The sequence below is a fragment of the Pipra filicauda genome, unplaced genomic scaffold (genome assembly GCF_003945595.2).
Source record: "Pipra filicauda isolate LSUMZ 115617 unplaced genomic scaffold, ASM394559v2 scaffold163_size1657671_pilon, whole genome shotgun sequence".
Lineage (NCBI taxonomy): Eukaryota > Metazoa > Chordata > Aves > Passeriformes > Pipridae > Pipra > Pipra filicauda.
This window is the reverse complement of record NW_024104140.1, coordinates 25,665-52,661: the sequence shown is the minus strand read 5'-3', so window position 1 is coordinate 52,661 and position 26,997 is coordinate 25,665. Positions and strand designations below refer to the sequence as shown.

At 47.6% G+C, this 26,997-nt stretch overlaps 1 protein-coding gene across 1 annotated transcript in view; it reads right to left on the bottom strand.

Moving 5' to 3' along the window:
* PSD3 (pleckstrin and Sec7 domain containing 3) overlaps nt 1–26,997 on the bottom strand; it is a 94,375-nt gene that overhangs the window by 61,555 nt on the left and 5,823 nt on the right. Inside the window, exons 3-7 of the mRNA XM_027730891.2 lie at nt 25,984–26,364; nt 13,114–13,320; nt 12,928–13,008; nt 4,050–4,162; nt 1,795–1,853 (exon numbers count right to left, since the gene is read on the bottom strand). Of these exons, the coding sequence (XP_027586692.2) occupies nt 1,795–1,853; nt 4,050–4,162; nt 12,928–13,008; nt 13,114–13,320; nt 25,984–26,364 (841 nt within the window). The remainder of the gene's footprint in view (nt 1–1,794; nt 1,854–4,049; nt 4,163–12,927; nt 13,009–13,113; nt 13,321–25,983; nt 26,365–26,997) is intronic.

The following is a 26,997-nucleotide window of genomic DNA, read 5'->3' as shown; positions in this document are numbered from 1 at the left end:
TTATGATCAGTAAGTCAGTAACAAATGGAGCTCAGTGTAGACAAGCCCAGTGACTCATTTGCTTCCTGCTCCAGCGAATTCCTGGTAAGGATGGGGCAGACCAATATCTCTGTTAGGAAATAGGCAATTAGGCATATCTGCAAGGGCTGCATTCCGAGTAAAAAATGCCAAACTTACCACCTATGTGGAAAAATGCAAAGCAGTAAGAGGAAGATCAAAATTACAGGAAATCAGAGGGGTCAGAGGGAACATGATGACACACACATGACACAGCACAAGTAGGACTCTGGCAAACACTACAGCTGCATATATGTAAAAACACACTATCAACTGCCAGTGGGGTAAACCTCCAAAGTGACACACTGCAACAAGCAGTCAGGCTTCAGCTGCAAATCAGCAGCAGCAATGATGGGTCACAGCTGGATTATTTATTTATTTATTTACTCCAGCACCTAATGAAGACAGTAGAGCCCACTAAAGAATTGCAAGGAGCAACAGGAATTGCTGCCAGGCTGATGCATGAGCATTTGTTCTCCCTCCATGGACTGTGAGGTCAGAGAGGCTGGGGAGCAGGAACCCCAGGGTGTTCATCGCTCTGGGGAGCAGGATACCTGTGCGTGACATCTCAGCTGTGCTCAACAGAAGCTGTGTGTGCTAAGAGGCAAACTGGGGCATGCTGCTGTACCCCTGCTCACCCTCACACGTCACTGACGCAATCCTCGGTCAGGGAAGGCTAAGCCTTCAGGGAAAAAATTCTTCACAGCTCCCTTCTCCCTTCTACAATTTTCAGACAAAGGTATTCAATGAACGGCAGGTGGGCCTCAAAACTCCTGGCAAAGAATACACAAGCCTTGGTTCCATCACCTGCACCCACCACAGAGCTGCACCCACAGCCCTTGGTGACAGACCTAGGTTGCCTCTGTCTCCTGTTGCCCAACTCACCATCCTTGCTGTCTAAGTTTCCAACTGACACGCTCCTGGAAGAGCTCTTGGAAGTGCAGCAAAGGGTCTCAGCCACAGAGAAGCCCCAGAGCCACCTGGCTGAAAACAATGATCCTGCATGCTATTATGCCAGGATCCCTGTGTTTTCCCCTCTCCACCCTAACTCCAGGGTAGAGAAAGCCTCCCATCAGCATGGGAATACCATACATAGCAGGCATATTGCATCATGGGTGCTGAAATACTCATCCTAGGGCTGCTGGCACCCTGCATCAGTGTGACTAAGAGGACTCGAACCAGAATACTATTTCCCCCAGGCAGGCAGTGGGGAGAAGTGTGCCATGGGGGAACAGAGGGCTCCCACTCAGCATGCCCATATCCACCCTCCACTCTCTTGGCTCTGTGCACACCGATCATTAGTCTGGCTGTGCAAAACTCTGGTTTCACCAGATCTGCCCCCTGCAACTGTCTGCCTGCAAACATCACCTTCCCTTTGTGACCTTCCTAAAACTTCTGCACCTCCCCTCTTTCTTCTGCCTTCTCACATGTCTTTACATACTGTAAAGGGGAAGTCAATCCCATCCACAGCTTCCTGGTCAGGGCCAGTTGCTGTAACCACAGAAGAATGGTAAGCACACCAGGAAGAGGACACAGAGTATCCTCACACATTATGGCAAAGCCAGGCACAATGCCAGCTTACACATGACTGGAAAGGTATGATGGAAAGGCCTGCCCAGGACAACGGCCTTGGAGTGCAGCCTTCTCACTGTTTGCTGTCTGCAGGGGCTTTAGAAGCAGGCCACCACCCAGCACAGTGTTGATAGGAGCAGTCTACACAAAACTGTGCATACTCACATGGCCATGCAGGTCTGTGTTCAGCAGCATCATGGCACAGGTGAGACAGTGAACTCCATCTGCAGAAAGAGACGAAACAAGAGTCACATGCAAACCCAAAACTGGACCTTTAAGAGGAGCTGAAAATGAGTCTCATAGCCTAATTGCATCTGTTCCCTTTATAAGAATCTGTTTTATCAAGAAACACACATAATTAAATAAATGAACAATGAGGTCATCACACAGCTGCCAAACTAGAACAGTCTTTCTTTCATCTTTAAGTAACTGTGAAAACTATCTTTCAGCACCCATGGATGAAGCAAACTAGACAGGTGACCACACTGTCACCCTTTGCTTATTAATACCAACACCACAGTCTGAATCAACACCTTCTTCTTCATTTAACTCAGATCAGAAAGGAAAGAGTAAAATACATCCATTCTTGTGTGCAGACTGTATTTAGCATGGTATCATGTTTTCCTCCTTTTCTGGTTCCCTCCTCATTCAGGGCTCAATTAGAATGAATTCTGGAGAACTTCAGTCACCCATTTATGGTGCCTTGGCTCTTTCTTGGGTAGAGACCACTCCAGGGGTCTCTAAGGTGGTCCAGTGGCCAAGCCATGAACCAGAAGAGACGGATTCACAGAACTGCAGAATAGAGTTGGAAGAGACCCACAAGGGTCATTGAGTCCAACTCCTGGCCCTGCACAGGACCATCCCCAGGAGTCACACCATGTGAGAGCATTGTCCAAACACTTCTTGAACACAGACAAGCTTGGTGATGTGACCACTTCCCTAGGGAGCCTGTTCCAGAGCCCAGCCACCCTCTGGATGAAAAACTTTTTCCTAACCTAAACCTCCCCTGGCACAGCTTCATACCATTCCCTCGGGTTCTGTCACTGGTGACCAGAGAGATCTGTGCCTGCCCCTGTTCTTCCCCTTGTGAGGAAGTTGTAGACTGAGATGAGGTCTCCCCTCAGTCTCCTCTTCTCCAGGCTGAGCAAACTAAGTAACCCCACTGCTTCTCCTATGGGCTCTCCCTCTAGACCCTTCACTACCTTCGTATTCCTTTTCTGAATACTTTCTGATAGCTTTATATCTTTCTTATATTGTGGTGCTAAGATCGTGGGCAAAGTGTGCAGGACTCCCTTTGATCTAAATGCTTACTCAGGCTCAGAAGTGACAATTTCCCTCTAGCACCCTGGACTAGAGTAAGGCTGCCCCATCAACAGGCAAGTCATTATTTCAGTCTGGCCATGCTGCACCCATTCTATCTGACTGCCTACAGTGCCTTGAAACTAAAAAGGCAATAGGCAGAGGACACAGATAGCATAGGAGCAGATCCTGTCTTACTTCTAACTCTTCCCCTTCCCAGTATGTTAGACAGTAAAGCTGAACAGGCGCAAAGTGGACAAAAATCACCTCACTGCAACAGGGGCAGGTCACAAAGCAAGGGGTAAGGAAGCACAGCAGTACTTCCAAGTGTAGCAGTTCTTTCTCACTCACACTTGAGACTAAAGGTACAGCTTAACCCATGTTTGATTTCCTTTTCATCCTCCCCCCTCAGTGTGTGACCAGCCCATGCTGCAATCACAGGGCCATGTGGCTCTGCCAGCGTGGCTGGCTGAACACAGCAGCTACACCAATGGACAGTTTGTCCTCTTCTCCAATGCCAGTTTTCTCAGGTTTGGTCTGTGTGCTTGTTTGTTTTCCTCATTCGTTTCCAAAATGACTGAAAACATTGGCAAGGAGGAAGCACTCTGACTGATGTTAGCTAGTCAAGATAAAACCATGCCAGGGTCTGGATACAGCACCCAAAATTCACCCCCACAACTGGCAAGAACTGGCATGCCTGCTGCCAGTGCATGCAGACACACAAGCAGTGAATGGAATACAGAAAGAAAACAGTTTCTCTTCCACCTGAGATGGGATCTATTCTTGTCCACGTGTGTGCAGGAAGAGTACAAGCACCCCCACAGACTGAAGTCAGTGAGACCAGGAACTACAATGGAGGACGTTCAAATATGAGAAGCTACAACTGAGAATTAGTATACTGAGGAGGCCTAAACATCTTTCTTGCTGGGGATAAATACAGATTTTCCACAACTATGTGTGGAGAACGTGGAGGGTTTCAATGCTCACCACAGGGAGTTTCTAAAGTGTGTCATGGCAACTACCCAGCCTCAGCTGCCAGGCATACGCCCCACATGCTGTTGAAGGTGAGAATGAAGGAAGAGGGAGACAACCAAAGACCACAGTATTAGAAACACAGTTACCTTGAGAAGAAATGGTGTTTGGGTTGCACTGGTAGTATCGGCTAGAGAAGTGGATTAAAACTCTCTCTCTTTCCTGAGTTTCTCCAATAAGTGAAAAGGCTTTAAAGAAACTCCTAAAAGAGCAAGCGGGAAAAAAAAAAAGTGAAATTAAAGTAATAAATCTCTTTTTTGCTTCACACAGTGCACAGAGCAAAGTACACTTCACAGAAAGAAGTACGTAAGCATACATCAGACATTAAGATCCAAGGAGCCTTTCTAGGAAAATGGGCTATCATTCCGTGTGCAGTTAATTCCAGCATTATAGTAAATGAAATGAAAGTTAAATTACCACTGATCTCAGCCACGGAATATACAAAATAATATGTAATTCCATCATTTGAAAGAGCTCTTGTTATTTTTAATGTTTTTCTTTTGTTTGGGGAAGGAACTGGAGCAGGTGTTGTTTATGCAAGACAGACATCCAGGATGTTCTCTGTCCTCTTCTAATTGCCTGTCACCCCTGCATCTCTTAACTTTACACTCATTAGTATTCCCCTCCAAATCAGAGGAGCTACTCCAGGTGGTGAAGGCAAGCACAGCAGACTCAGAGCTCACACCAAATGTGTGCTCCTCCTTCCAGAGGGTCTCCTGTCAGAGTGGCCAGGACCACACCAGTCACCTTGCAGGGGGCAGTGCGACTACCTGACCTGCAGAAAGTACCCGGGGAAGAGTGCAGAGGGCAGAAGATCTGCAACATCTCCCACTGAGCAGGAGGAGTAACCTGGCCCTCCTGTGTTCTTGCTCGTGGCAGTCAAGGGTGCAGGGCTGGTGCACACACGGGGTACACTCATTACAGCCACTGAGCCTGTGCAGAGAGGTGGGGGGGACACACACATCTTTCACTTTTACTGCGACAGTTGAACACCCCTCCTCTTAACCGTGTTGCTATCCTTCCTGCTGGAAAAACGTGCCTCACAGCCAAAGACGACCTTCTGCATTCGTTTGTCAGGATGCTTCTAGGAAAAGCCTGAAAACACAAACCTTCTGAGTCTGAAGTAAGACAGCATACAGAATGAGTGTCTAACAGACAATTTTTTAATATCCCACAAGACTGAAAATAAGACCAAATCTGAGACGCATGTTGCTGGAACATTCACATCTACCCAGTCTTGACGCATAAACTTTGATTTTTTCTCTTTGATGTAAAGGTCAGAGACAGGCCGTATTTGCAACAATCTCACATCCATAAAGAGTGTGATCTGCCTGGCAATAACTTAATTTCACATGTAATGTACTGCAAATAACCCAATTCACAAGTAGATATAAGTGAGTCTCCACAGGGCTTCTCTGTCCCTCCCACCTTGTGCTCCTGTCCCAGTTCCAGCCAGGGCAGGATCAATTTTTAACTGAAGGGCTTCCAATCCTCTTGAAGGGACATCCAGTTCATATTTGCAAGTGAGAAACGATTACTATGACCAGAAGTAGAGGGGTCCTGCCTCCAGCCAGGTGGAGGAGAGGGACAGGTGGATCTATTCATAGAATCATAGAATCATAGAATCGATTGGGTTGGAAAAGACCTCCGAGATCATCGAGTCCAACCCTTGGTCCAAATCCAGTCCATTTACTAGATCATGGCACTCAGTGTCACGTCCAATCTGCGTTTAAAAATCTCCAGGGATGGTGAATCCACCACCTCTCTGGGTAGCCCATTCCAATGCCTGATTACTCTCTCTGTAAAGAATTTTCTCCTGATATCCAACTTAAATTTCCCCTGGCGGAGCTTAAGCCCGTGCCCCCTTGTCCTATTGCTGAGTGCCGAGAGAAGAGACCAACCCCCCCTGGCTAAACTTCCCTTCAGGAGTTATAGACGGTGATGAAGTCACCTCTGAGCCTCCTCTTCTCCAGGCTAAACAACCCCAGCTCCCTCAGCCTCTCCCCATAGGACTTATGCTCCAGTCCCTTCACCAGCCGTGTTGCTCTTCTCTGGACCCGCTCCAGCACCTCAATATCCTTTCTGAACTGAGGGGCCCAGAACTGAACACAATACTCAAGGTGTGGCCTCACCAACGCAGAGTACAGGGGAAGGATCGCTTCCCTGCTCCTGCTGGCCACGCTATTTTTGATACAGGACAAGATCCCATTGGCCTTCTTGGCCACCTGGGCACACTGTTGGCTCATGTTGAGCTTCCTGTCAATTAGTACCCCCAGGTCCCTTTCTGCTTGGCTGCTTTCCGCCACTCTGTGCCCAGCCTGTAGCGCTGCAGGGGGTTGTTGTGGCCAAAGTGCAGGACCCGGCACTTGGCTTTATTGAACTTCATCCCATTGGAATCAGCCCATCTCTCAAGTCTATCCAGATCCCTCTGCAGAGCCCTCCTGCCTTCCAGCAGGTCGACACTCCCTCCCAGTTTGGTGTCATCAGCAAATTTGCTGATGATGGACTCAATCCCCTCATCTAAATCATCAATAAAGATGTTAAACAGGACTGGACCCAACACAGACCCCTGGGGAACACCACTGGTGACCGGCCGCCAGCTGGATGCAGCTCCATTCACCAGCACTCTCTGGGCCCGACCCTCCAGCCAGCTCCTAATCCAGGAGAGGGTACACTTGTCCAAGCCATGGGCTACCAGCTTTTCCAGGAGTATATTATGGGAGACAGTGTCAAAGGCCTTGCTGAAGTCTAGATAGACCACATCCACAGCCTTCCCCTCATCCACCAGGTGGGTCACCTGATCGTAAAAAGAGATCAGGTTGGTCAGACAGGACCTGCCCCTCCTAAACCCGTGCTGGCTGGGTCTAATCCCTTGTCCATCCTGAAGGTGCTGTGTGATTGCACTCAGGATGATCTGCTCCATAACCCTGCCAGGCACCGAGGTCAGGCTGACAGGCCTGTAGTTGCCAGGGTCCTGCTTGCAGCCTTTTTTGTGGATTGGGGTGACATTCGCCAACCTCCAATCATCTGGGACCTTCCCAGAGAGCCAGGACTGTTGGAAGATGATGGAGAGCGGTTTGGCAAGCTCTTCTGCCAGCTCCCTCATCACCCTGGGATGGATCCCGTCTGGTCCCATAGACTTGTTAGGATCCAGCTGGCTCAGTAAGTTGCTAACTACATCCTCTTGGAATACAGGAGGGCTATTCAGCTCTCTGTCTCTGTTTATCTGCTCTAGAGGCCAGTTGTTCTGAGGGCCACCTGTCTTACTGCTAAAAACTGAGGCAAAGTAGGTGTTAAGTACCTCAGCCTTCTCCTTATCTTTGTTAACTATATTTCCCTCCAAGTCCAACAGAGAATTGAGGTTTTCCTTGCCCCTTCTTTTGCTATTAATGTATTTATAAAAGGACTTTTTGTTATCCCTAACTGAATTAGCCAAATTAACTTCAAATTCCACTTTTCTTTCCCTAATTTTTTCCTGCATGACCTAGCTCTCTTTGTAAATTCTTCATAAGTAGCCAGCCCTTTTTTCCACAGTCTGTAAACTTTCTTTTTATCCCTGATTTCTTTCAGAACCTCCCTATTTAACCAAGCCGGCCGTCTTCCCCTCCGGCTGGCCTTTCGGCACACTGGAACAGCCTGTTCCTGTGCGCTCAAAATTGCCTGTTTGAAGCATGTCCATCCCTCCTGGACCCCCTTGCCTTTAAGGGTTGTTTCCCAGGGTATGCCCTGAATTAGTTTTTTGAATAGGCCAAAATCTGCCCTCCGGAAGTCCAGAGTAGAAGTTTTAATGATGGCTCTCCTTACATCCCTAAGGATTGAAAATTCTATTATTTCATGGTCACTATGCCCTAGGCGGCCTCCAACCACTACATCATCCACCAGCCCCTCTCTGTTTGTAAACAGTAGGTCTAGTGGGGCCTTACCCCTGGTAGGCTCATTTACCAGTTGATGAAGGAAATTATCCTCTATACACTCCAGGAACCTATTGGACCATGTGGATCCGATGGCCCGGCACATCAGACCCAGAAGCATGTAAGGTTTTAGTTGACACCAGCACACAATGTATCCTGATCCCATGGAGATATGTCGAGGCAGAATTTACCTCTATTTCTGTGGTGACAGTGGGATCCCAACAGCTGAGCGTACTGGAAGCTGAAGTGAGCCTGAATGGGAACAAATGGCAAACCCCCCCCTTTGTGGCTGGCTCAGACATCCTGTGCATCTTGGCACAGATTACTTCAGGAGAGGGTATTTCAAGGACCCAAAAGGGCATCACTGGGCTTTGGGAGAGCTGCTGTGGAGATACAGAAATTAGACAGCTGAATACCCTGTTTGGTCTCTCAGAGAACCCTTCTGGTGTGGGATTGCTGATGGTTGAAGAACAACAGGTACTCATGGCTACCACAACAGTGCACTGTCAACAACACTGCACCAACCAGGACTCCGTGACCCCCATCCATGAGACAATTCCTAAAGTGGAGAGCCAGGGAGTGGTTAGCAAGACTCACTGACCCTTTAACAGTCCTATACAGCCAGTGTATAAATTGAATGGCGAGCAGAGACAGTAGATTATCGTGGTCTGGACAAAGTCACACCACCCCAAGTGCTGCTGTGCCAGACATGCTGGAACTTCAGTACAAGCTGGAGTCCAAGGCAGCAGAGTGGTATGTCACCACTGACATTGTCAATGCCTTCTTCTCCATTGCTTTGGCAGCAGAGTGCAGGCCACAGTTTGCTTTCACCTGCAGGGACGTCCAGTACACCTGGAACCAAGTGTCCCAGGGTTGGAAACACAGCCCCACTATTTGCCATTTGCTGATCCAGACTGTGCTGGAAAAGGGTGGGGCACCACCATGTTGACATCACCATGTGGGGCAACACAGCAGGGGACGTTTTTGGGAAAAGGAAGAAGAAAATCCAAATTCTCCTCAGTGCCAGTCATACCATAAGGCAAAGTAAGGTCAAGGGACCGGCCCAGAAAATTCAGTTTTTAGTATCAGAATGGCAAGATGGACATTGTGAGATTCCAATGGACATGATCAACCAAATAGCAGCTATGTCCCCTCCAACCAGCAAAAAGGAAACACAAGCTCTCCCAGGCACTGTGAGTTTTTGAGAATGCATATTCCAGATTACAGTCATGATTGTCTCTATCAAGAGACCTTGAAGAAGAATGATTTTAAGTGGGGTCGTGAACAACAACACGGTTTTGAACAAATTGTTCCTGCAGTAGCCCTTGGGCCAGTCAGTGTGGCGGAGGAAGACTTCTGTTTATGGGAGTGGATATTCCTCCCTCATCAATTTGGCAAAACCATCACCACAGTGGCGGAGATGACTGGCAAAGTAGTATTCAAAGGTCGCACCAGGTGTTTAGAGCTTAGTGGAGAGGAGCCAGATTTTACCTACCTCCCACTAACCTCTGAACATCTCTGGAAGAACTGTTGCAAAGCTCTACTGATTTCCAGATTGCCATCGAAGGGTACCTGGGAGAGATTAGGCTACACCTCCCGGCATGCCCGTTCATTCAAAGACTCATCCAAATTCCCCTGAAACTGAAAATTGTCCAATCAGATTTTCCAATTAAAGGTGCAAAAACTGTCTTTACCGATGGGTCTGGGAGAACTGGTAATGCAGTAATAGTTTGGCGACAAAACAATGATTGGCAACAAGACGTTCACAAGGTTCAAGGTTCTCCCCAGACAGGAGAGCTTTCAGCAGTTGTCCGCGCCTTCCAAATTTTCTGTGGTGAACCTATCAATACAGTTTCAGATTCGGCATATGTAGTTGGTGTGGTCAAAAGAACTGAAAATTCCTATTTGAAAGATGTGGCTAATGAGAATCTTTTTAAACTTCTGACCAAATTATTGTTTCTCATAGAAAGAAGAGAATTCGGCTATTATATTGTCCACACCAGGCCGCACACTACTCTACCAGGTCCTGTGGCGGAGGGAAACCAGATTGCCGACCATCTGGCAGGTATGGTTGTCACCCCCAATTTGTACCAGCAAGCGAAAATTTCGCATGAATTTTTCCACCAGAATGCTCAAGGACTTCAGTGTACTTGTTGAGTAAGGCAGAGGGAAGGGGAAACACATGTACCTCAAGGGGATTTAGAGCAGCCTGTAATGTTGAATTGTATGATACTGGTTGCTGAATGACACTGCCACTGTATGCCATAACCACCATGGATAATGAGTATGGACTCCTCCAGCCCATGACACCAGTCATGAGCTCCTGATGCAGCTTGCAACCAGACAACAGACAGCAGCCCTCCTGCCCTGGAAGATATCTAGTATGGATAGAACCCACAGTCATGGACTAAATGAACTCAACGGACATTTTGGAGCGACAGCCATTGACTGGCGTAATGATACCTGTGCTCATGTTTATATATACATATTTGGAAGGTTTAGGACCTGGGCATGACATAGATAGTATAGAATAAGGAGTGGATAATGTCCTGGTTCCATCTAGGACAGGCTTAATTTCTGCAGTACTCAGGAAGGGTTTACCAGTCACTGAAGTGAGACTGACAGGCCTGTGGTTTCCAGGATCATCCTTCTTGCCCTTCTTGAACATTGTCCAGCTTACAGTCAACTGGGACCTCCCCAGATTCCCAAGACCGTTCAAAAATCATCGAGGGAGGTCTCATGATGACATCAGCTAGCTCTTTGAGTATTTTTGGATAAATCCCACCAGGCACCATAGACTTACAGGGATCCAGCTGGAGCAGCAGATCCCACATAACTTCAGGGTCAACTGGGAATTTAGCATTCTCACAGCCATGGTCCTCCAGCTCAGAGCACTGTGACCCACTGAGACTATAACTGGTGTTGAAGACAGAGGCAAAGAAAGCATTAAACATCTCCGCCTTGTCTATGTCCCTCTTTCTGAGATGACCATCTTCATCCTGTAACAGGTCAACGAGATTTCTGCACCGCCTTTTTCTACTGGTTTATTTAAAAAAACTCTTTTTATTGTCCCCTACAGTACCGGCCACCTTCAACTCCAACTGAGCTTTGTCCTCACAAATTTTCTCCCTACAGTGGCGAGCGGCATCTCAGTATCCCCCCTATGTCACCTGACCTTGCTTTCACTGGGCATACACCTTCTTTTTTTGCCTTAGCTCCAGAAGAAGATCCCTGGTCATCCAAGGCGACCTTCTGCTTCATCTGCTTGACTTCAGACATTTTGGATTTGCCTGCTCCTGTGCCCATAGGACGTGGTGCTTAAAAAGTGATCAGCCCTGATGGACCCCAGCACTTGCAAAAGCATTTTCCCAGGGGACCTTACTAACTAGTTGCCTGAGTAGCCTGAAGTCTGCTCTCCCCATGTCCAGGGTTGGACTCCAAAACGAACTCTGAGAGGGGCTGGAGCAGTCACTCCACCTCCTCCCCTCCTGCAGAGGATGACAGAGGTGCACACTGGAGACGCCTGGGCAATGTGGGTCCAGGGTGTGGAAGCAGAGCAAGACAATGAAGGAACAACTCTTCCCAAGTCTCAGACTTGTCACTGAGGTTGCACAACAGCCTCCCACAGCCTGGGGGTAGAATGGGTCTGGGTGGCTGCCATGGGCTCCAAAATGCTCAGCAAACCACAGCTTGTCAGCGAGCCAGCAGCAACAGGGCTGTTACCTTTCACTCTCTGCAAAGTGCAAGGCAGCACACCTCTATTTCCCCAGGCTTTGGGAGATGCCCTGTCCCTGGCTGCTGCTGCACACTCAGGGCAACAGTAGCTGGCAACTGCTGCAGCTACTCCTGAAACCTCAGAAAAACCCTGGCTTGTTTAAGTCCCACACGAGCCTGGGCATATTTTAGAGAAGGTCATGACTATTAATATTAACAGGAGACCTACTGGGAGCAGAAACCTCCTAAATATGGGCCACAAAGCAATTAGGTGTTGGGTTTCACAATTTAAAAGGAGGGTATATTTAGCATCATGCTTCAGGGCTGCTAAAACCTGGAAGGAGCAGCAGACCTCCCACTGCTGCAGCAGCAAGCACCCTGTGCTGCACGGGTGCTCCAGCCTGGCTCTGCTCTGCCTGCCTTGGGAGCAGGCAGTTCATGATTATGCAGGCATGTTTCATTTCCACTGCCTTCAGCAGGTAGGACTCTGGGGTTTCCTTGCTCATGGGGTCTGCCACGCTCTCATGGCACCAGTAACCCCTGGAAATGCACTTGCAAAGGGACTGAGAAGTGCATGCACAGCTCCTAGATTTGTTATCAATAGAAAAAAGCAATATCCCATTTAAGTAACCTCAGCCAGATGATTTAAACTCATTTTAAATCCCTTTAAACACCGGGACACAGCAACTGTGCTAACAGGCCACTGCTACACTAAATTGATGTTTTGCCTTCTGAGAAAAAAAGTACTGAAAACAAACATTGCTGAGGCTTGATTCCAGCATAAAAAGGAAGGAAAATTGAAGGGCTAGGTTTTCAAACACTCATGCTGGCAGCTACCAAACTCTCAACAGCATTTTCCACGTGGAAGCTTTTGCTGTTCTGCCTCAGGGAGACACAGAGAGGGGGGCTGCCGAGCCACATCAAACCCTGCCTAAATTTAGTACACTGAAGCCAGGCAGAGCAAGCTCCAAAATGCATCAGCCAGAAAGTCTGTGCAGATCAGCTGTGAGCAACACCCTAATTCTCCAGCAGTACGTGGCAGACTAGAACTCCCCTGCTTACTGTGTGACTGGTCACTTTTTTCCGTCTCCTCTGATCAAGGACCATCTCTCAGTAGGTCCACCCAAAGACTTCCCTCTCCAGGAAATGACGCCACTTCAGTAGCACCCGAGTACGGCAGCACACCAAGACAAACTGAAGAGAAAAGCTCTGTCCCAAAAATGCATCACATCTCTCTCTGCACTCTCTCAAGTCCCCACAGGACAACCACTCCAATCAGGAAAACGGTGCCAACAGCATTGTTGCTAAAACAAGAACATAAAGTCTGCAAACAGGCTTGTACCTGAGCGAGCAGTCCAGCGTCATGCCTGTGAAGTCAAAGAACTTAAGGTACTCTTCGGCCACAAGCTTGCTGAATTCATTGCTACAAAAAAGCAAAGGAATAAATAAAGGTTATAATTTGGGAGTGAAACCCTTCTAGAACCAGCAGAGAGAGTAACGTGGCCAAAGGCCTCACATCAGCACATACTTTTTACCCAAATGCTTTGCCACATCAGAGCGTTTGAATCTGTCCAGATGGTAGAGGCGCTTAGCCAGGCGCCTGGCTGCTTCCAAATTGCTGCTGCTGCCATTGCTGAGATCGTGGCCAAGGGCTCCAGTGGCATCTTTCTCCTGAAGTTCATTGCTCCCCATGGCAGCACTGGAGTCTAACACCACATTCTGCAGCTCAACATCGCTGTGAGATGAAAAGAACACGGAAAACAGAAAAATAAGGTAAGATAACATTCCAGTTTCCTCTTAGGATAGCAGGCAATTAACAGTACAGAGGCAAGATTACACAATGCAGCGCATTGCACTTAATTGAAGGAGCAGTGTAGAACAGGGACATTTATTCAGCAGCCACCAGAAGTTAAGAGTATTAAACACAGAGAGCCAAGAACCGGCTTTCTGACTGTGGTAAGCATCTACCACTTGTGCTAACTTCAGAGAGAGCTGTTTGCTATTATCAGTCTACAACTGCACCTGAGACACTGATTCTTCATTTGCTTCTTGCACTAGTATTTTTTAACCCAACTGCTTGTTTGGTTTGAAGAGGCCCCTGTAAAAATCGGCCATTAGCCAACTTACAGGAGAAATGCATTGATTAAGCCAGGATGTTCAGTTACTCCGAGCAGAGTCAGCACAAGTCCCTTCCTCATTCTTCTCCAGTTGCCTGGAAACAATACAATTCCCCCAGTCTAAAATGACATCACCAGAATTCTCAGTGGCTTCTGTGTTGCCCATGAGCAGCGGACATCCCATGGGGAGGCACTGCTAGAAAAAGCAGGACTAGGAGGAAGGAACCCAGTTTGGGGAATGAGAGACACAAGCCATCCACGCCAGCGCCTGGAGAACTCCCTGCTTTCCTCCTGCTCCCTCGTGGTGGCAATTATTTCCCTCATCAGCTGCTCAAAGCCAGGATGTTCAGCATGGTAATCCCAGGGCACTTTGGATCAATCATGCATTTATAGATTCCTCCCACCACTACTATAGCAGGAAAGCTCTGGTGAGCTTTCCTTCTCCCATCAAAGAGGCAAGAGCCCACCACACCAAAAAGCACACCCCCACATACACATCCCTGCATACAGGCAGGCTCTTAACTTTAGAAAAACTTCTCTCTGACACTGGCATGAAAATTCTTGCAAAAATCTCAGCACTATGTGTGTGCACTTGACAGCATTTTTGTTTTTTAAAAATACTACATGGAAATTCTTTCTACTAAAACCCCATTTACACAGGGCTAATGAATGATCAGCAGGGGTCATGCACAGGGCAGATATGAGTGGAATGAGTTAAAGATGACTTTAAATACATAGCACTTTAAAAAACATACCACGGCTTCATACACCACTGTAATCTTCAGAGTTAACAAGCCATGGTTAAAACAACTATCGCTGTGCTCCAGTAACGATTATATAGCCATTTACTCAAATATCTGCTAGCCACTTATTAACCCTTTAAAGATGAGATTTTCATATTAAGGTAGCTTAAAATAAAAATATTTGGCATTCCGCATGCCTCCTTCCACACCAATCATCGACCTGTGTCCTACCTTTCTTCCCATCCATGGTTTGAGAGAAGGAGGTATGCAGTGCTCCTACGGAAAGGAACATTTTATCTGTTTCCATCCTTCCACTGCTCCTAGAACATTATAACTATCACACATCCACACTGTGGGTAAAACTTTTTTATCACGTATCAGGGGAAAACAGAAATCTAGCCTGTTTTGCAAGTACTGGGGATTTAATTTTGCATTTGCTTTAGTGTAAATAAAAAGGTGCTATAACGAAAGGGGGTCAGTCTCAGTGCTCTGAGCAGGGAATTAATACTGTAAATACAATTCCAACAGCATTAACATCACTGACCATCGGCTATCCTAGAAAGAAAAAAAGCCCCTCCCGACACTGTGGTTGTGGAAAATGCCTCCTCAGCCCTTTCCAAAATCACCAGCCAATGTCTGAAATTCTCTAAATTTGGTCTGCACCAAACCTGTGAAGAAAGCAAATTCCAGAGTCCTCTGACACATGCCCCTGTCAAGGCCTTGTCCACTGAAATCAGGCACGACTGGTTCCAAATTCCCAGCTCCAACAACTGACAAAAGCAAGGGATAACCAGGTGAGCTAACGCCATCTACAAGAGTCTTTCACGTACAAATGCCGCTTCAAAAGCCATGCCAACTCACAGAGCCTCACTCATAAATCACAGTCCTCTTTCACCACTGCTCTTTATTAAAGGCAGTATTTACAGCCCTGAAAGATGGCCAAAGCTGACAAGAAACATCTGCACCCTGCTAGGAACCAGTGCATTAACGAGAGTCAACGTTACCACAAACCACCACAAGTTTAGAAAGAACGGAAGTGCCAGCATCTGGCACTTAGTGAAATAAACAGTACGGCAGCTCCCAGCTTCTGTTCTGCCTCTCAGAGCAGCGGCTGGGAGAGAAGGAGGAACACCCAGCAAGGAGGAGAGAGAGAGCGCTTTTTACCCTGCTCACCAAAAACTAGCCAACAGGGCTTCACAAGAAACCTTATCTTCCAACCTCCCTTATTTAAAACTTCATCCCGACTGGTGGTCCCCATACAGGTATCAAAGAATAAGGGATGCGTCCTTCAGTTATTCCAACAGTTAATCTGACAGTTGATTAGCTTATTACTTAGTAAGTGCAAAAAGGCTGTCACATCATCCATATATGTTGCCTGTAACATAAGCCTCTCGTTCAGGGGAAATGACAGATTCTTAACATTAAAGTGAGACTTCAGTTCTCAAGTGTTTTAGGTGGTGAGAAGCCTCAGTGCTCACACCACTGAGGGAGTAGGAAATGCAGATGCCCTGTGCATGACTATGTAGGCTGTCTTCAGGAAGAGACGTTTTAGTGGGGTCCAAAGGGTGTTACTCAGGGGAAAGGCTGACCTCTCTTCTTATTTTCAAGACTCTCAAGGTGCACCATTTTCCATCTGTGCCTCAGTTTACCCAGCTGCTGAACTCAGCAATACTTCCCTCCCCCTGTAAGATACTTATATAATGGACTCTAATCAAGAGCTAGGAGCAACCAAGCCTACATACAGGTCTCTCTTCTGCAGTCTACAGTTCCTACACATAAAGAATCCACAGCAGCATTACTATCAAAACAGAGCCAAGAAAGGGCTTTGTGATGCAGAGCAAGACTGGACACGGATTTTTCATGCAGCTTTACTCTTCATCATATAATAATGAGAAAACTCCAACAAAAGCAGCCTGAAAAATGTAACAGATTACATTCCACCTAATCCTAGACTCAAGGCCAAAAGCGACTGTAGTGATATTACTAGTAATTGCCTGTACAGCAATGGCTCCTGATTTTTATCCAGGGATACTTATATTAATCTCTGCTATCAGCAAACAGAAAGCAGGCTACAAAAATCCCCATACCTCTCCGGTCTCATAGCACATCAGCTGGGGCCAGAAACCAGGTCCTTAGACCTTCATATTTCCGTCCCCAGCAATACACTCTTGATGCATCCTTGCTCCTTCTGTCAAAGCACCTGTGTGTTTGCAGGGAACGCACAGAGGATGTGACCACCATATCCAGCAGAAATCACAGCAATCCAATAAACAGCTGCTGTGGTAAATTCAATGCTTTCTAACAACAGCAGTCACCACTCCACACTCCTGGATGAGACACGGGTACACTGTAAGCTCCATAAAGCTTTCCCATAACAGTTAAGCAGAGCCTGAAACATTTTATACTGTTTTCTTCATTTATGCCATTATTGATAGTTCTACAGTGATTTAGCTCCCAATGTCAACATATCTCAATCTTGCCATGTACGGCACTTTAGCACACCTGATCTGTTCTAGAATATTCTAGATTCACATACTCCCCCCTGCCTCCCATCCCAGGTTTCACCAAAACTGAAACTCTACAATACAATACAGCAATGTATAGTTGAGGAATGGCTGCAACTTCCAGCAAAAAACAGAGCAGGGCCAGTAACTAGGCTGCAAGTGGAAACCTCGGTCTCAGCACGTGCCGTTTCAGATGCCTTAAAAACCTTGAGATGCTCTTCATTTTTTAGCAAATCCACGGAGAAAAAAAGCTCTGTTTTGTCTCAAGGAATAAAAGCACATCAGCACTTTGCTTCATGGGAGCAAGAGCTCCGATCCACCATGGAGCAAGTGGCCCAGCTGCTAACAAGGAGGTGATGTTCAGAGGTGATGCCACATCCGAGTGGCAGGGTGTGACAACTCAGCCCAAGTGCTGTCCTCCTCTCAGCCACATCAGTGATCCCAGCATGCCACCGCCTGCCATTTTCACCAGACTGCTGCACAGCATATGCTGTGTGGCACATGGACTCCCCTGGGTGCACATGTTCCTTCCCCAAGGAACACCAATTCATCTGGAATGCACTTCTGGAGGGAGGACACTGGGTGCACGGATTGTACACGGAGCCTGGACAAGACAAGCCTGGGGCTTTCACAGTCTTTTTGGAAAGAAAGGAGGAGGAAACAGGAGGAAAACCAACTTTCTCTCTCAAATAAATGTGCACACCTTTAACATCAGCTCCTCTCCAAGGCAGGTTGTGTCAGGCAAATACAGCAATGATTAAAAGTAAGGAGGGGTGGGGAGGCATTCTGGCACACTGAAAGTAGGGCCAGAACTAATGTTTTCGGCAGGGGTACAGCATCCACTGAGGAGCCACACTGGAGCTGATAATCACCCTCTGCAGCACAGTGCTGGTCCTGTTGTTTTAAATGCCTTTGCTTCAAGCCTTCTCCTCCTAGTTCTGAAACAGGAAGGCAGTCCCTGAACCATCACCATCAACACTGGCTCTATTTCTAATTCACCAGCCCCTCTAGAAGCAGTTCTCACCTTGAAGTGTGGCAGGGACATCAAAAAAGCAGGTGTGGATGTTCAGCCAGTGACAACCTTCCACATTTCAGAGCCAATAAGAAATAAGCAGTAGCACAGGCTGAATTTTGTTTCAAGGGAGCTGAAAAGCTTGAACAGCCGGGCTCTGAAAGGAGTAGCCCCACTGGAGAAAGCGAAGAAATCCCATCAGCAGTGGGATGTGATGAGTCAGTTCCTGCTACAAATGACCCGACCACACAAATGGGCTGGGAACGGCTCTGCTGCAGCTTTACTGCAGCTCCAAACCAGCTTCTTTGGGGTCAGGAGAGAGTGAGCACAAAAGCACTGCAAGCAATGATCTACCTTGCCAGTTACCTTCAGCTCCAGGGCTCTTTCAAGAAACAACTGCAGGAAGGGGAAAAAAATAATAAAAATACAAATAATGCCCTTTCCTAGCAGATGACTCAGTATGCTATTTTACTCCAAATGTTTTAATCAGCTTTGAAGTCCTACGTATGGATTCTCTTCAAAGACACGCTTTGAAGTAGATCCCTCTTTGAGGATTGACACAGCTGCACTTTGCTGCAACTCAGTTCAGTGGGGGTCTCACAAGCACAGCATCAGCCAGGACACACGAAGAGAGGACTGCTTCCACAAGCCAGAGCAACCACCAAGCATCCTTTAAAAAGTACCTCAGCCTTGTCACATCACACAGAGAGGAGCAAAGTTAAAAGTAACAAGCCCTGTAATCTCCTAACGGTTATCAATAAAATACATATGCAAAGTCAATTTCAGGGGCTGAAATGCACACACTGCTGCTTAAAAATAACCTCTTGCTTCCTGTAATCATCTGCCTTTTTCTTTGATTAAAAGAATTCCAGCCGATCACAAAAAAGGGAGGTAAGAGCTAGAGCATTCAGAAAATGCCATTTCTCGTAGGCTTGCATACACCAAACGCAGTTGTCATCATTGCAGGATCACAGCATGAGGACAAGAAGTCCTGCCATATGCAGGGACAGGATTGCAGTCCTTCTGAGAGACAGCGTGTCCTTTATTACACACACACGCTGGCCCGTTGCCTGAAGTACAAATGTCTTGCTAAAAATACTTTAGGTTTGATTCCCTTTTGACCTCAGGCTCCTTACATCGCTGTGGCAAGGGTTAGCGGTCATAAAGGGACTCTCACCCCATTAATGCCACCATGTCTAGAAAGTGAAAACCTGACCCTTGCCACAGAGGGTATCCAAGGGCTCCCCCTGCAATGGATGTTTCTGGCAGATACAGAGACACGTAGGCTGGTCTCCTGAATGCAGCAGGATGGTCCCATGATCAGGATCTGACCCACACGCCCCCAAATATAAACAAAAAAGAGATCCAAAAAATGCACTGCAAACCACCGAGCTCGCTCAGAAAACACTCAGTCTCAGTGTATCAGTAACCCTCAGGCTCTCCCCTCCGAGCCCACCAGCTCCAGGTGTCAAGAGCCATCCCTGTGCTCAGCACCAGCATGACCTTTCCCCACGAGGCTCCTGCAGAGTCTTACAGGACAGGAGCAAAACCGGGAAGCCACAGATTGGGCTCAGTTTAAGTGTTTGGAGACTGGCCCAGGGAGTGCATATTAATGGGGCAGCTGGTCCTCCCCAGCTAGGAGCCAAACAGATGCATAAAAATACAGGTGTGTACACCTTCTGGTGTAAAGATGTGCAGAGGGAGCACTTCAGCACTGGCACTAGTATCACACAGGAGTTTTACACTGAAACCATGCAGCAAAATGAACCACCTGTCCTCAAAAAGAGTAGTGAATAACAACAAAAGACAAGAGTTCCCCAGTAAAGAAAAAACAACCCCAAACAACCCACAGCTCACCAGCTGTGCTAGCAAGGAGTCTGCACGCTGTGTGCCCTGTTCTTCTCCACCGCTGCTCCAGCATCACATCCGAAGCTATACATGCCTGTACGCCTCCCTGCCAGCTGCCAGGCTCTGTCTCTCTCTATCCCAACAGACAGACGGAGGAAGAAGAGACTTAACCAGCAATAACATGGAGGGGGGGCTTGACTAGCAGCCAGTCGTGGCTAATGGATGAGACACTGCTGCGCTTCGGGACCGGCTCGGAGCTGGCAGAGACGCCTCGGTTTTGGTGAATCAAGGCTTCCTGACCTAAATGGCTTTGACTTTAATGGAGATATGCCAACAGATGCCAGCTTAGAAGCTGAGCTGCTGACAGCTCTATACTGAAGCGCTTTGTGTAGAGAACTGATCAGCTGCTTCACTTTTTTTTTTTCTTTCTCTTTTCTGTCTCTGTCAGCTCCTGGATTTTTGTTTTGTTTGTTTTATTTTCAGAGGAGGCTGAGAACTGAAGAGGCAAAAAGTCAGCAGCCTTTTTTTTCTCTAAAACAACAGTTTATTTAGGAACTAGAAGCAGCTTTACAAACTCTCACTACACTGGCATTGCAAGCATCTCACCAGACAGAGCAAAGGCAAACTCTGTACATTGTCTCCCCAGAACCTTGATAAAGTGATGCCACCTTCCTGCAGGGAGTAGCAAAGTGAACAGTGTGGCTTAACATTTTTGAAGTTGCTGTGCTGTGCAATAGTGGGGCAAATCCTCAGCTGTCAAAATGCCAGTGGTGTCAGAAATTTGCCCCCTGTGGACTGTGCCAGTTCATCTGTACCTGGATCCAACATATCCATGCCAGCACATGGTGCTTAGTAGTGGCTCAGGAACTGACAGATGTGCCAGCAAATGGGCTCCAGCACTTGTCTGCTTGCTCACTAGCTGCAGATGAATCTGATGCATTCGGTCTTCTAGGACAACAACCAACGGCATTCCTCTGAATAAGTTTCTACATCCTGGGCATATGGTTGGCAGCAAATATGAAATACCACCTTCTGAAAGTCCTTTGTCTCCTAGGTCTCAAAGTTTGTCATGAGCTGAGGCATGTCTGAAAACCTATACAGACATGCTCAGGAACACAGGGATCTCAGCAGATTTCATACGGAGTGAAAAAATTCAACCAGGTCACAAGGTGAATCTTCAAAGGGGAAAAAAGCTCTACCAGACTGCTGTTGAACAGACCAACAAAATGAATGTATGAAGATTACATGTTGGATATCTAGGTATTGAGTCACATATCTACACTGAAAAATCAAATACAAGCTACCTTGGACAAAAATACCAGTGTACAAACCGAAAATCAGAATTATAAATGGCATGCAGGATACTGATAAACTGGGAGGAAACTTAGAGAATCAACCTGGAGAAAGGAATCAAAACTGGGTTTATTTGTCAACAAAGTTTATTGTCTCAAAGAAGGAATGGGCAGAGTGCCAACTAAGAAACTGCTGGAAATTATCCATATGCAGAAGAAATAAAACCATCACAGGAACTCCTGTAAGAGGCCCCAACAATTAAAAGTAACCTGGCACTCTTGGGAATTGCAGTCTATGTTCTTGTGCTTTTATTCTGAGAATCACCAGATTGCTTTAGGGAGTTTGTTTTCTTCCCCTCTTGAATATATATGTGACTAAATTTGTGTTTGCAAATCTAGGGGAAAAAATAACAGGACTTGCAGAATTTGCTGAGCACCAGCAGTTCTTTGAAGATGATGGCAGGTGGAAAATATTTAGCATTTTTGAGGATTAGGAGCTGCAATACAGATTTTTTTTATTTTCTCTCTGGATTCAGAAAAATCTTGGGCAATGTCCTACCAAAAGAGACCACACCTTCCCAACTCAGGAAAAGAAACGCCTAAAAATTTTTTGGTTTGGTGTTCTTTTTTTTTTACTTTTCATTTCTTATTCTGACTCGATCATATAACAGGAGAGCCTGCTCTAAAGAGTGAAGTAAAACGAACAACTAGAAGAAATTCTGTCTTTAAAGTCTGAAAGTATAAGGATGGAGATCATCATAGAGAGAATTTCATACTTCACTTTTAGTCACACTGATGCTCTATACATAGAAAAGATAACTCACTTTTCTCTCCGGTATATCTTACCACTTTGGAAATACATCCCTTTCATCCCACTCTGACTTGGTGTAAACGGTTACACCTTGTCCAGGCAATGCAAACTCGGGCTCAGTGTCTGTGTAGCACCTTACAAACAGTTTTCCTTATTGCCTCTGAGAGTAAGAACAAGCTCCCATATAGGATGGCTGAGCCTTGCTCTGTCTTAACACAGCCCTCTGGCTCGAGAAGGGAGGCGTGCAGCACCTAGGGCATGGGTGCAACAGTGGGGACTGCATGCCTCTGCAAGGACAACACAGAGACAAGGGCACCAAGCACAGCCCAAATGCAATGTCTTTATGGCCACTACAAAGCTTCATTACACTGGCAACCTGTGGGTCAGCACACTTCACGGGGATCCCATGGTGCCCTGACACACAGGAAGGCTGACCCTTAGCTCTGAAACCTCACACACTACCCCTCCTCCCCCAGTCCTCCCACCTCCTCCTGTGGAAATTTAAGACTACTTCAAACTGCAGAGATTTGGTGCTGTTCCCCCAGAGGAATGATCACTGCCTACCTAGGAAAGAGATTAAGCCCCTCCCAAAGACACAAAGAGCTGGGACTACTCCCAAGCTGCACATCCTTCTCCCCCAACCATCCCTCCTCCACTGACCAGGCAGAAAGGGCACCCAAGCTGTGCCAGGAAAGAACTACTTGCAAAAGCAAGCCAGCTTGCCATTCAGGAAGACGTGGGGGCCAGCTGACATCCCCTTGCCCTAAGGAAGCGCAGCGAGTGCCTGCCAGAGCCGGCAGGTCCGTCGTACACCTCTCGCCAGGACTTACTGCGTTTAACCACGGCCAGCAGCTGACAGGGAGGAGGACAGCAGGGATGAAACCTCCAGACACCCAGGAGCCATAGGAACTTGCAGCCCGCAAGCGTCTAATATCTTTTTTTCCTCCTTTTTTTTTTTTTTTTTTCAGTTCTGAAGGCATGTGACCGGCCTTCACATACCAGAGCTGACCCCTCCCAAAGCCTGCGATTTCCTAAGAGCCGAGAAGGATGTTACCCTCCCGCTTATTCATTACAAGACCAGGTTTCCTTGCCCTTAACGCATCAAAACCTCACTCCGCCCAGGGTCCGCGTGTCAGCTCCGCACTGGATCCCTCCGGACAGGTGCAAAAGGGGCCGTGGTGCTCAGCTACCTGCTATGAGGAGGACATGGCCACGGGGAGACCAGGCTCTCCTAAATGGCACACGGCTTTCAGTTTTCCAGGTGTAAAAGCACCAGCTCTTTGCTCTCACATCCGCCGTCCCCTTCTGCACTGGGCCAGGAAAGAGCTGCACGTGTTTCACACTGTTCCCCCATAAACCAGCGCTGGCACTGGGAAGCTCCCTCCCCACACACTTTTCATGTCACCGAAACACCACGGCACAGGGCACTGCTGACGTTTTAGTTTCGGTTTTTGCTCGCTCGGGTTGGCAGCGCCGTTTCTGGAGAAAAAGATGGGGCTCATGCTCCTTGCCGTCCCGCACTGCCACGTTGCCTTGCTTTGCTCCCAAACCCCTCCACCCCTTACCACGCATCCCAACGCAATTCCCCCCCCTTCGCTTTGCACTTGCCAGTATCCACATGCTGAGACCCCACAGCTGCCCCCACCCCTATGGGAGGGGCTCCTCCCGCCGCTCTCCTGCCGGCACCGCCCTCCGGAGCCGGGGCTGAGAGCGGGGGGAACGGGGAGCGCTCGGGGGGAGCCCTTGGGGGGAGCCCTCGGCCGGGCAGCGCGCAGGGAGCGCAGGGTCAGGCACGGCGGGGCGGAGGGCTTGCCTCCCCTGCCTCCTCCTCCTCCTCCTCCGGGAGGGCTGGACCACTGCGGTGGGTGCCCCCCGTTGCTCTGCAGCGCCAGGCAGGCGCTACGCCTGAGGAACTGCAGCCCCGAGGCACAGCCGCAGGCTCACGGCACCGCCGGAAAGGAGAACTTCGGCGGGAGGCAGAGGTGCCGCAGAGCCTGCCGTACACGTATCACACACGTGGACTTAAACGAGTCTCGGATCGCTTCAGGCAACACAACCGCGCCCGCAAACTCCCTGAGCAGACACGGCTCCCAGAGGCTGTTTCTGGTTCTCCTGAGCATCGCCACCACACACCGTCTTGACGCCTCAGCGAATAAACCCCGCGCCACCCCCCAGCATGCACGCAGCGCTTCTCACTCACGAACCGTAACGCCGTGATTCCTCGCTGCTTCCAACAAAATAGCACACGCGGCCTGTCAGGCACCTGCACAACACAACATACACATCTGGTGCGACGCAACATGATACTCAGAATACCGGGCAGGGAGGGGTCGTGTTGGCTATCACGTTATTGCTGGGAGGATTACTCTGTTGGCCATATCCATGACTGGCCATACTGCTGCTTTCTCTATTGGCACCTACCTTAAGTGAGCCCTCGAGCCTTGTCCCTAACAGAGCCTGCAGACCACACAGCTTCCTAACAAACCCGCTCTGCTGGGGACACTTCTTTGGTTTTGGGGTTTTTTGGGGTTTTTTTTATTTGTTAAGGGGAGGGGAAAAAAGAAGAATTTAAAAACCCTCTGTTGGTTTATCAGTATGGCTGCAAATTTAAACTAAAATTAATTCCTAGTGAAATCAACATTAGCCAGGCACCTAATGAGACTCACCTAAGTACACCTTGTCTTTGTGGTAACTTTTGTCTTGATGAGCCAATGAGGGTCTTACTTGAAAATATCTTCTAGATGTTAGATGCTGCAACAATGGGGTAACAGAATCAGGGTCTGTATGCACTACTTGTCCTCCACTGCCCAATTTTATGTCTCTGGTTTTGGTATAAGTAAGGAGCTGCAAGTGCCAAGACTGACCTCAGTTTCTGGCTTCATAGAGGTTATTGCAGGTTAGCAGTCACTTATTCCCTTTTGTCACCATGCATGCACAAGATTTAAGCACCTTTTCTACTGTAGGATTGATGCAAAAATATTTTAAACTTCAAAGTCCTTCTGCCTTTGGTTTAAGAGCAAATCTTTAATCCATAAAGTTAACAAAACTACTTCTGCTCAAAGGACTTCTTTCATGCTAGCACAAAAGTAATAAAACAGATAAAAGATCTACCACTGCTGACTCCCAGGAAAGCTCAAATTAGTTTCATCTAAGGGAGTAGTCTAAGGACTCTTAGATAACATCCCGTTCCTGGAAGATGGAGACCAGAGGCATTTTTGTTACTCACAAGGTCCCTCATCCCTTTGCAGATGAGTGGCACCCTCACCACTCTGCAGATTATTGCTTTTGACACAACCTCCCACTTTGTCTGTGGCTGCCTTTCGCTCTCCCCACCCTCTCTGACAGCACACGAGGAAACTTGGCTTAGAGTGAGTTTGTACAATTGTACAGTATTTTCAGCCTACTTTTTGCTTCTCACGTGACTCTTTCTTTTAATAGGTTTTCTTATCTCTCCCTTTACCTAAACGGAAATTATTAACATTTTTGCAACAGTGCCTCCTCTCTCAATAAGTAACTACTGCACAAATCACAGCCACACCTAACACTCTCTAGTCCTGTGAATGTGGTGGGAGCAAAACCTCATCCCAGCTGAAGTAATGCTCAAAACTCCCACCGACCTCAAGATAGGAAAAGCTACGCCCAGAGCCACACCTTTAACATCCAAATCACAAACTGCATTTGGACAACTCATCCATGTGCATAGAGTGTTACTGCTCCTAAAACTGCCGCTGATAATTTCAGGTAGGAATTGGAGCTGAAAAAGGTTCATCTGTAACCAGTAACTAACTCCTCCAGAGACAGGATCCAGAGATTTGACAATACCAGGCAGACTTTTATCAACACAAGTATCACCATATAATTCATATAATGAATTTCCACTTTTCTAATGAATGGCAGGTTTGGATGGCTCACTTCTCTCCTGCAGCTCACTCTGTCACACTGAAAATTATTCTCTGTAGAAAATTTGCAGTATTGAAAGAGAAAAAACTACACTCTGCAACAGTACACTGAAGTAAACGGAGACTGGGGAAGAATCAGCAGGCACACAAAAAGCTCACCCACTGCTTTTACCTTTCCAGATGAGGGACTTCTGTGACATCTCCTCTGAAGAGTGTTTTGCTTGTATCCTTTAAGCCATTGGTGATGCCTTCACCACATCCCTTCACCTCCCTGTCAGGGACATCTGGCTGCCCCAAGGCTGATGTCCGATCTAAAAACTGTCCACCCTCCTTCATGCGCTGCTGGATCATGGGAGTGAGTGGCATCTCAAAGCTGAAGTAGCTGTCGGGCTCTGAGTACAACGTCTCCAGTGACTCTGCGCTGTAGTATAAAGATGCGTTGTCTAGGATGTTTTCGAACTGTGAGCTGTACAGATCAGTGGAGACGTCGGAGTGCCTCTGCCCAAGGAAATCTTCATATCCTCCTGCGGCTGCTTCGCCCTCCTCCGTCATCCTGAAAATTAACCAGAAACAGCATGTTTCAGCTTGGGGGCAAGGTTTGGGCTTCTGGTTGAACCTTCTCGCACTTTCCACCTTTGTGAACAGAAAGGTCAGCGTGGCTTTGTGCAGGAGAGGGCACTGCAGGTAAAATGCTAGCTTCTCCTTGCACCACCTCTGTTTATGATTGGCACCATCTCCCTCTCTGGGGACATAAAAAGAAACAATCTTCTGGGTAAAAGAGGGGGCTGGGGGACAACCTAATGCTGTCTAACAGAGAAATCAGCTGCTTATGTGCAAAGGAGAAAATGCACTCACATACACATAAGGTATGTCCTAACACCAGTGCCATGCCAGAGGCTGCACATCTTGGAGATGTGTACTCAGACAGAGCCCCTGCCCCGAAGGATAGTTTACTAGCTCCTAGGACTGGGGTCTTCAGCAAAAAGCTGAAGGAAATCACTCCAAAATGCAAAGGGAAGCAAGTGCAATTAAACACATGGAACCAGGAGAACCAGATTTGAAGGGAGAAGGCTCAGCCTGCTTGCTGATTTACAGGGGAAGGTGCAGCACTCCCCTGCAGAAGAGTTTTCTTCTCTGCCACACCAAATACAGTGGGGCTCCTCACAGCACATGCCAGAGGTTAGGG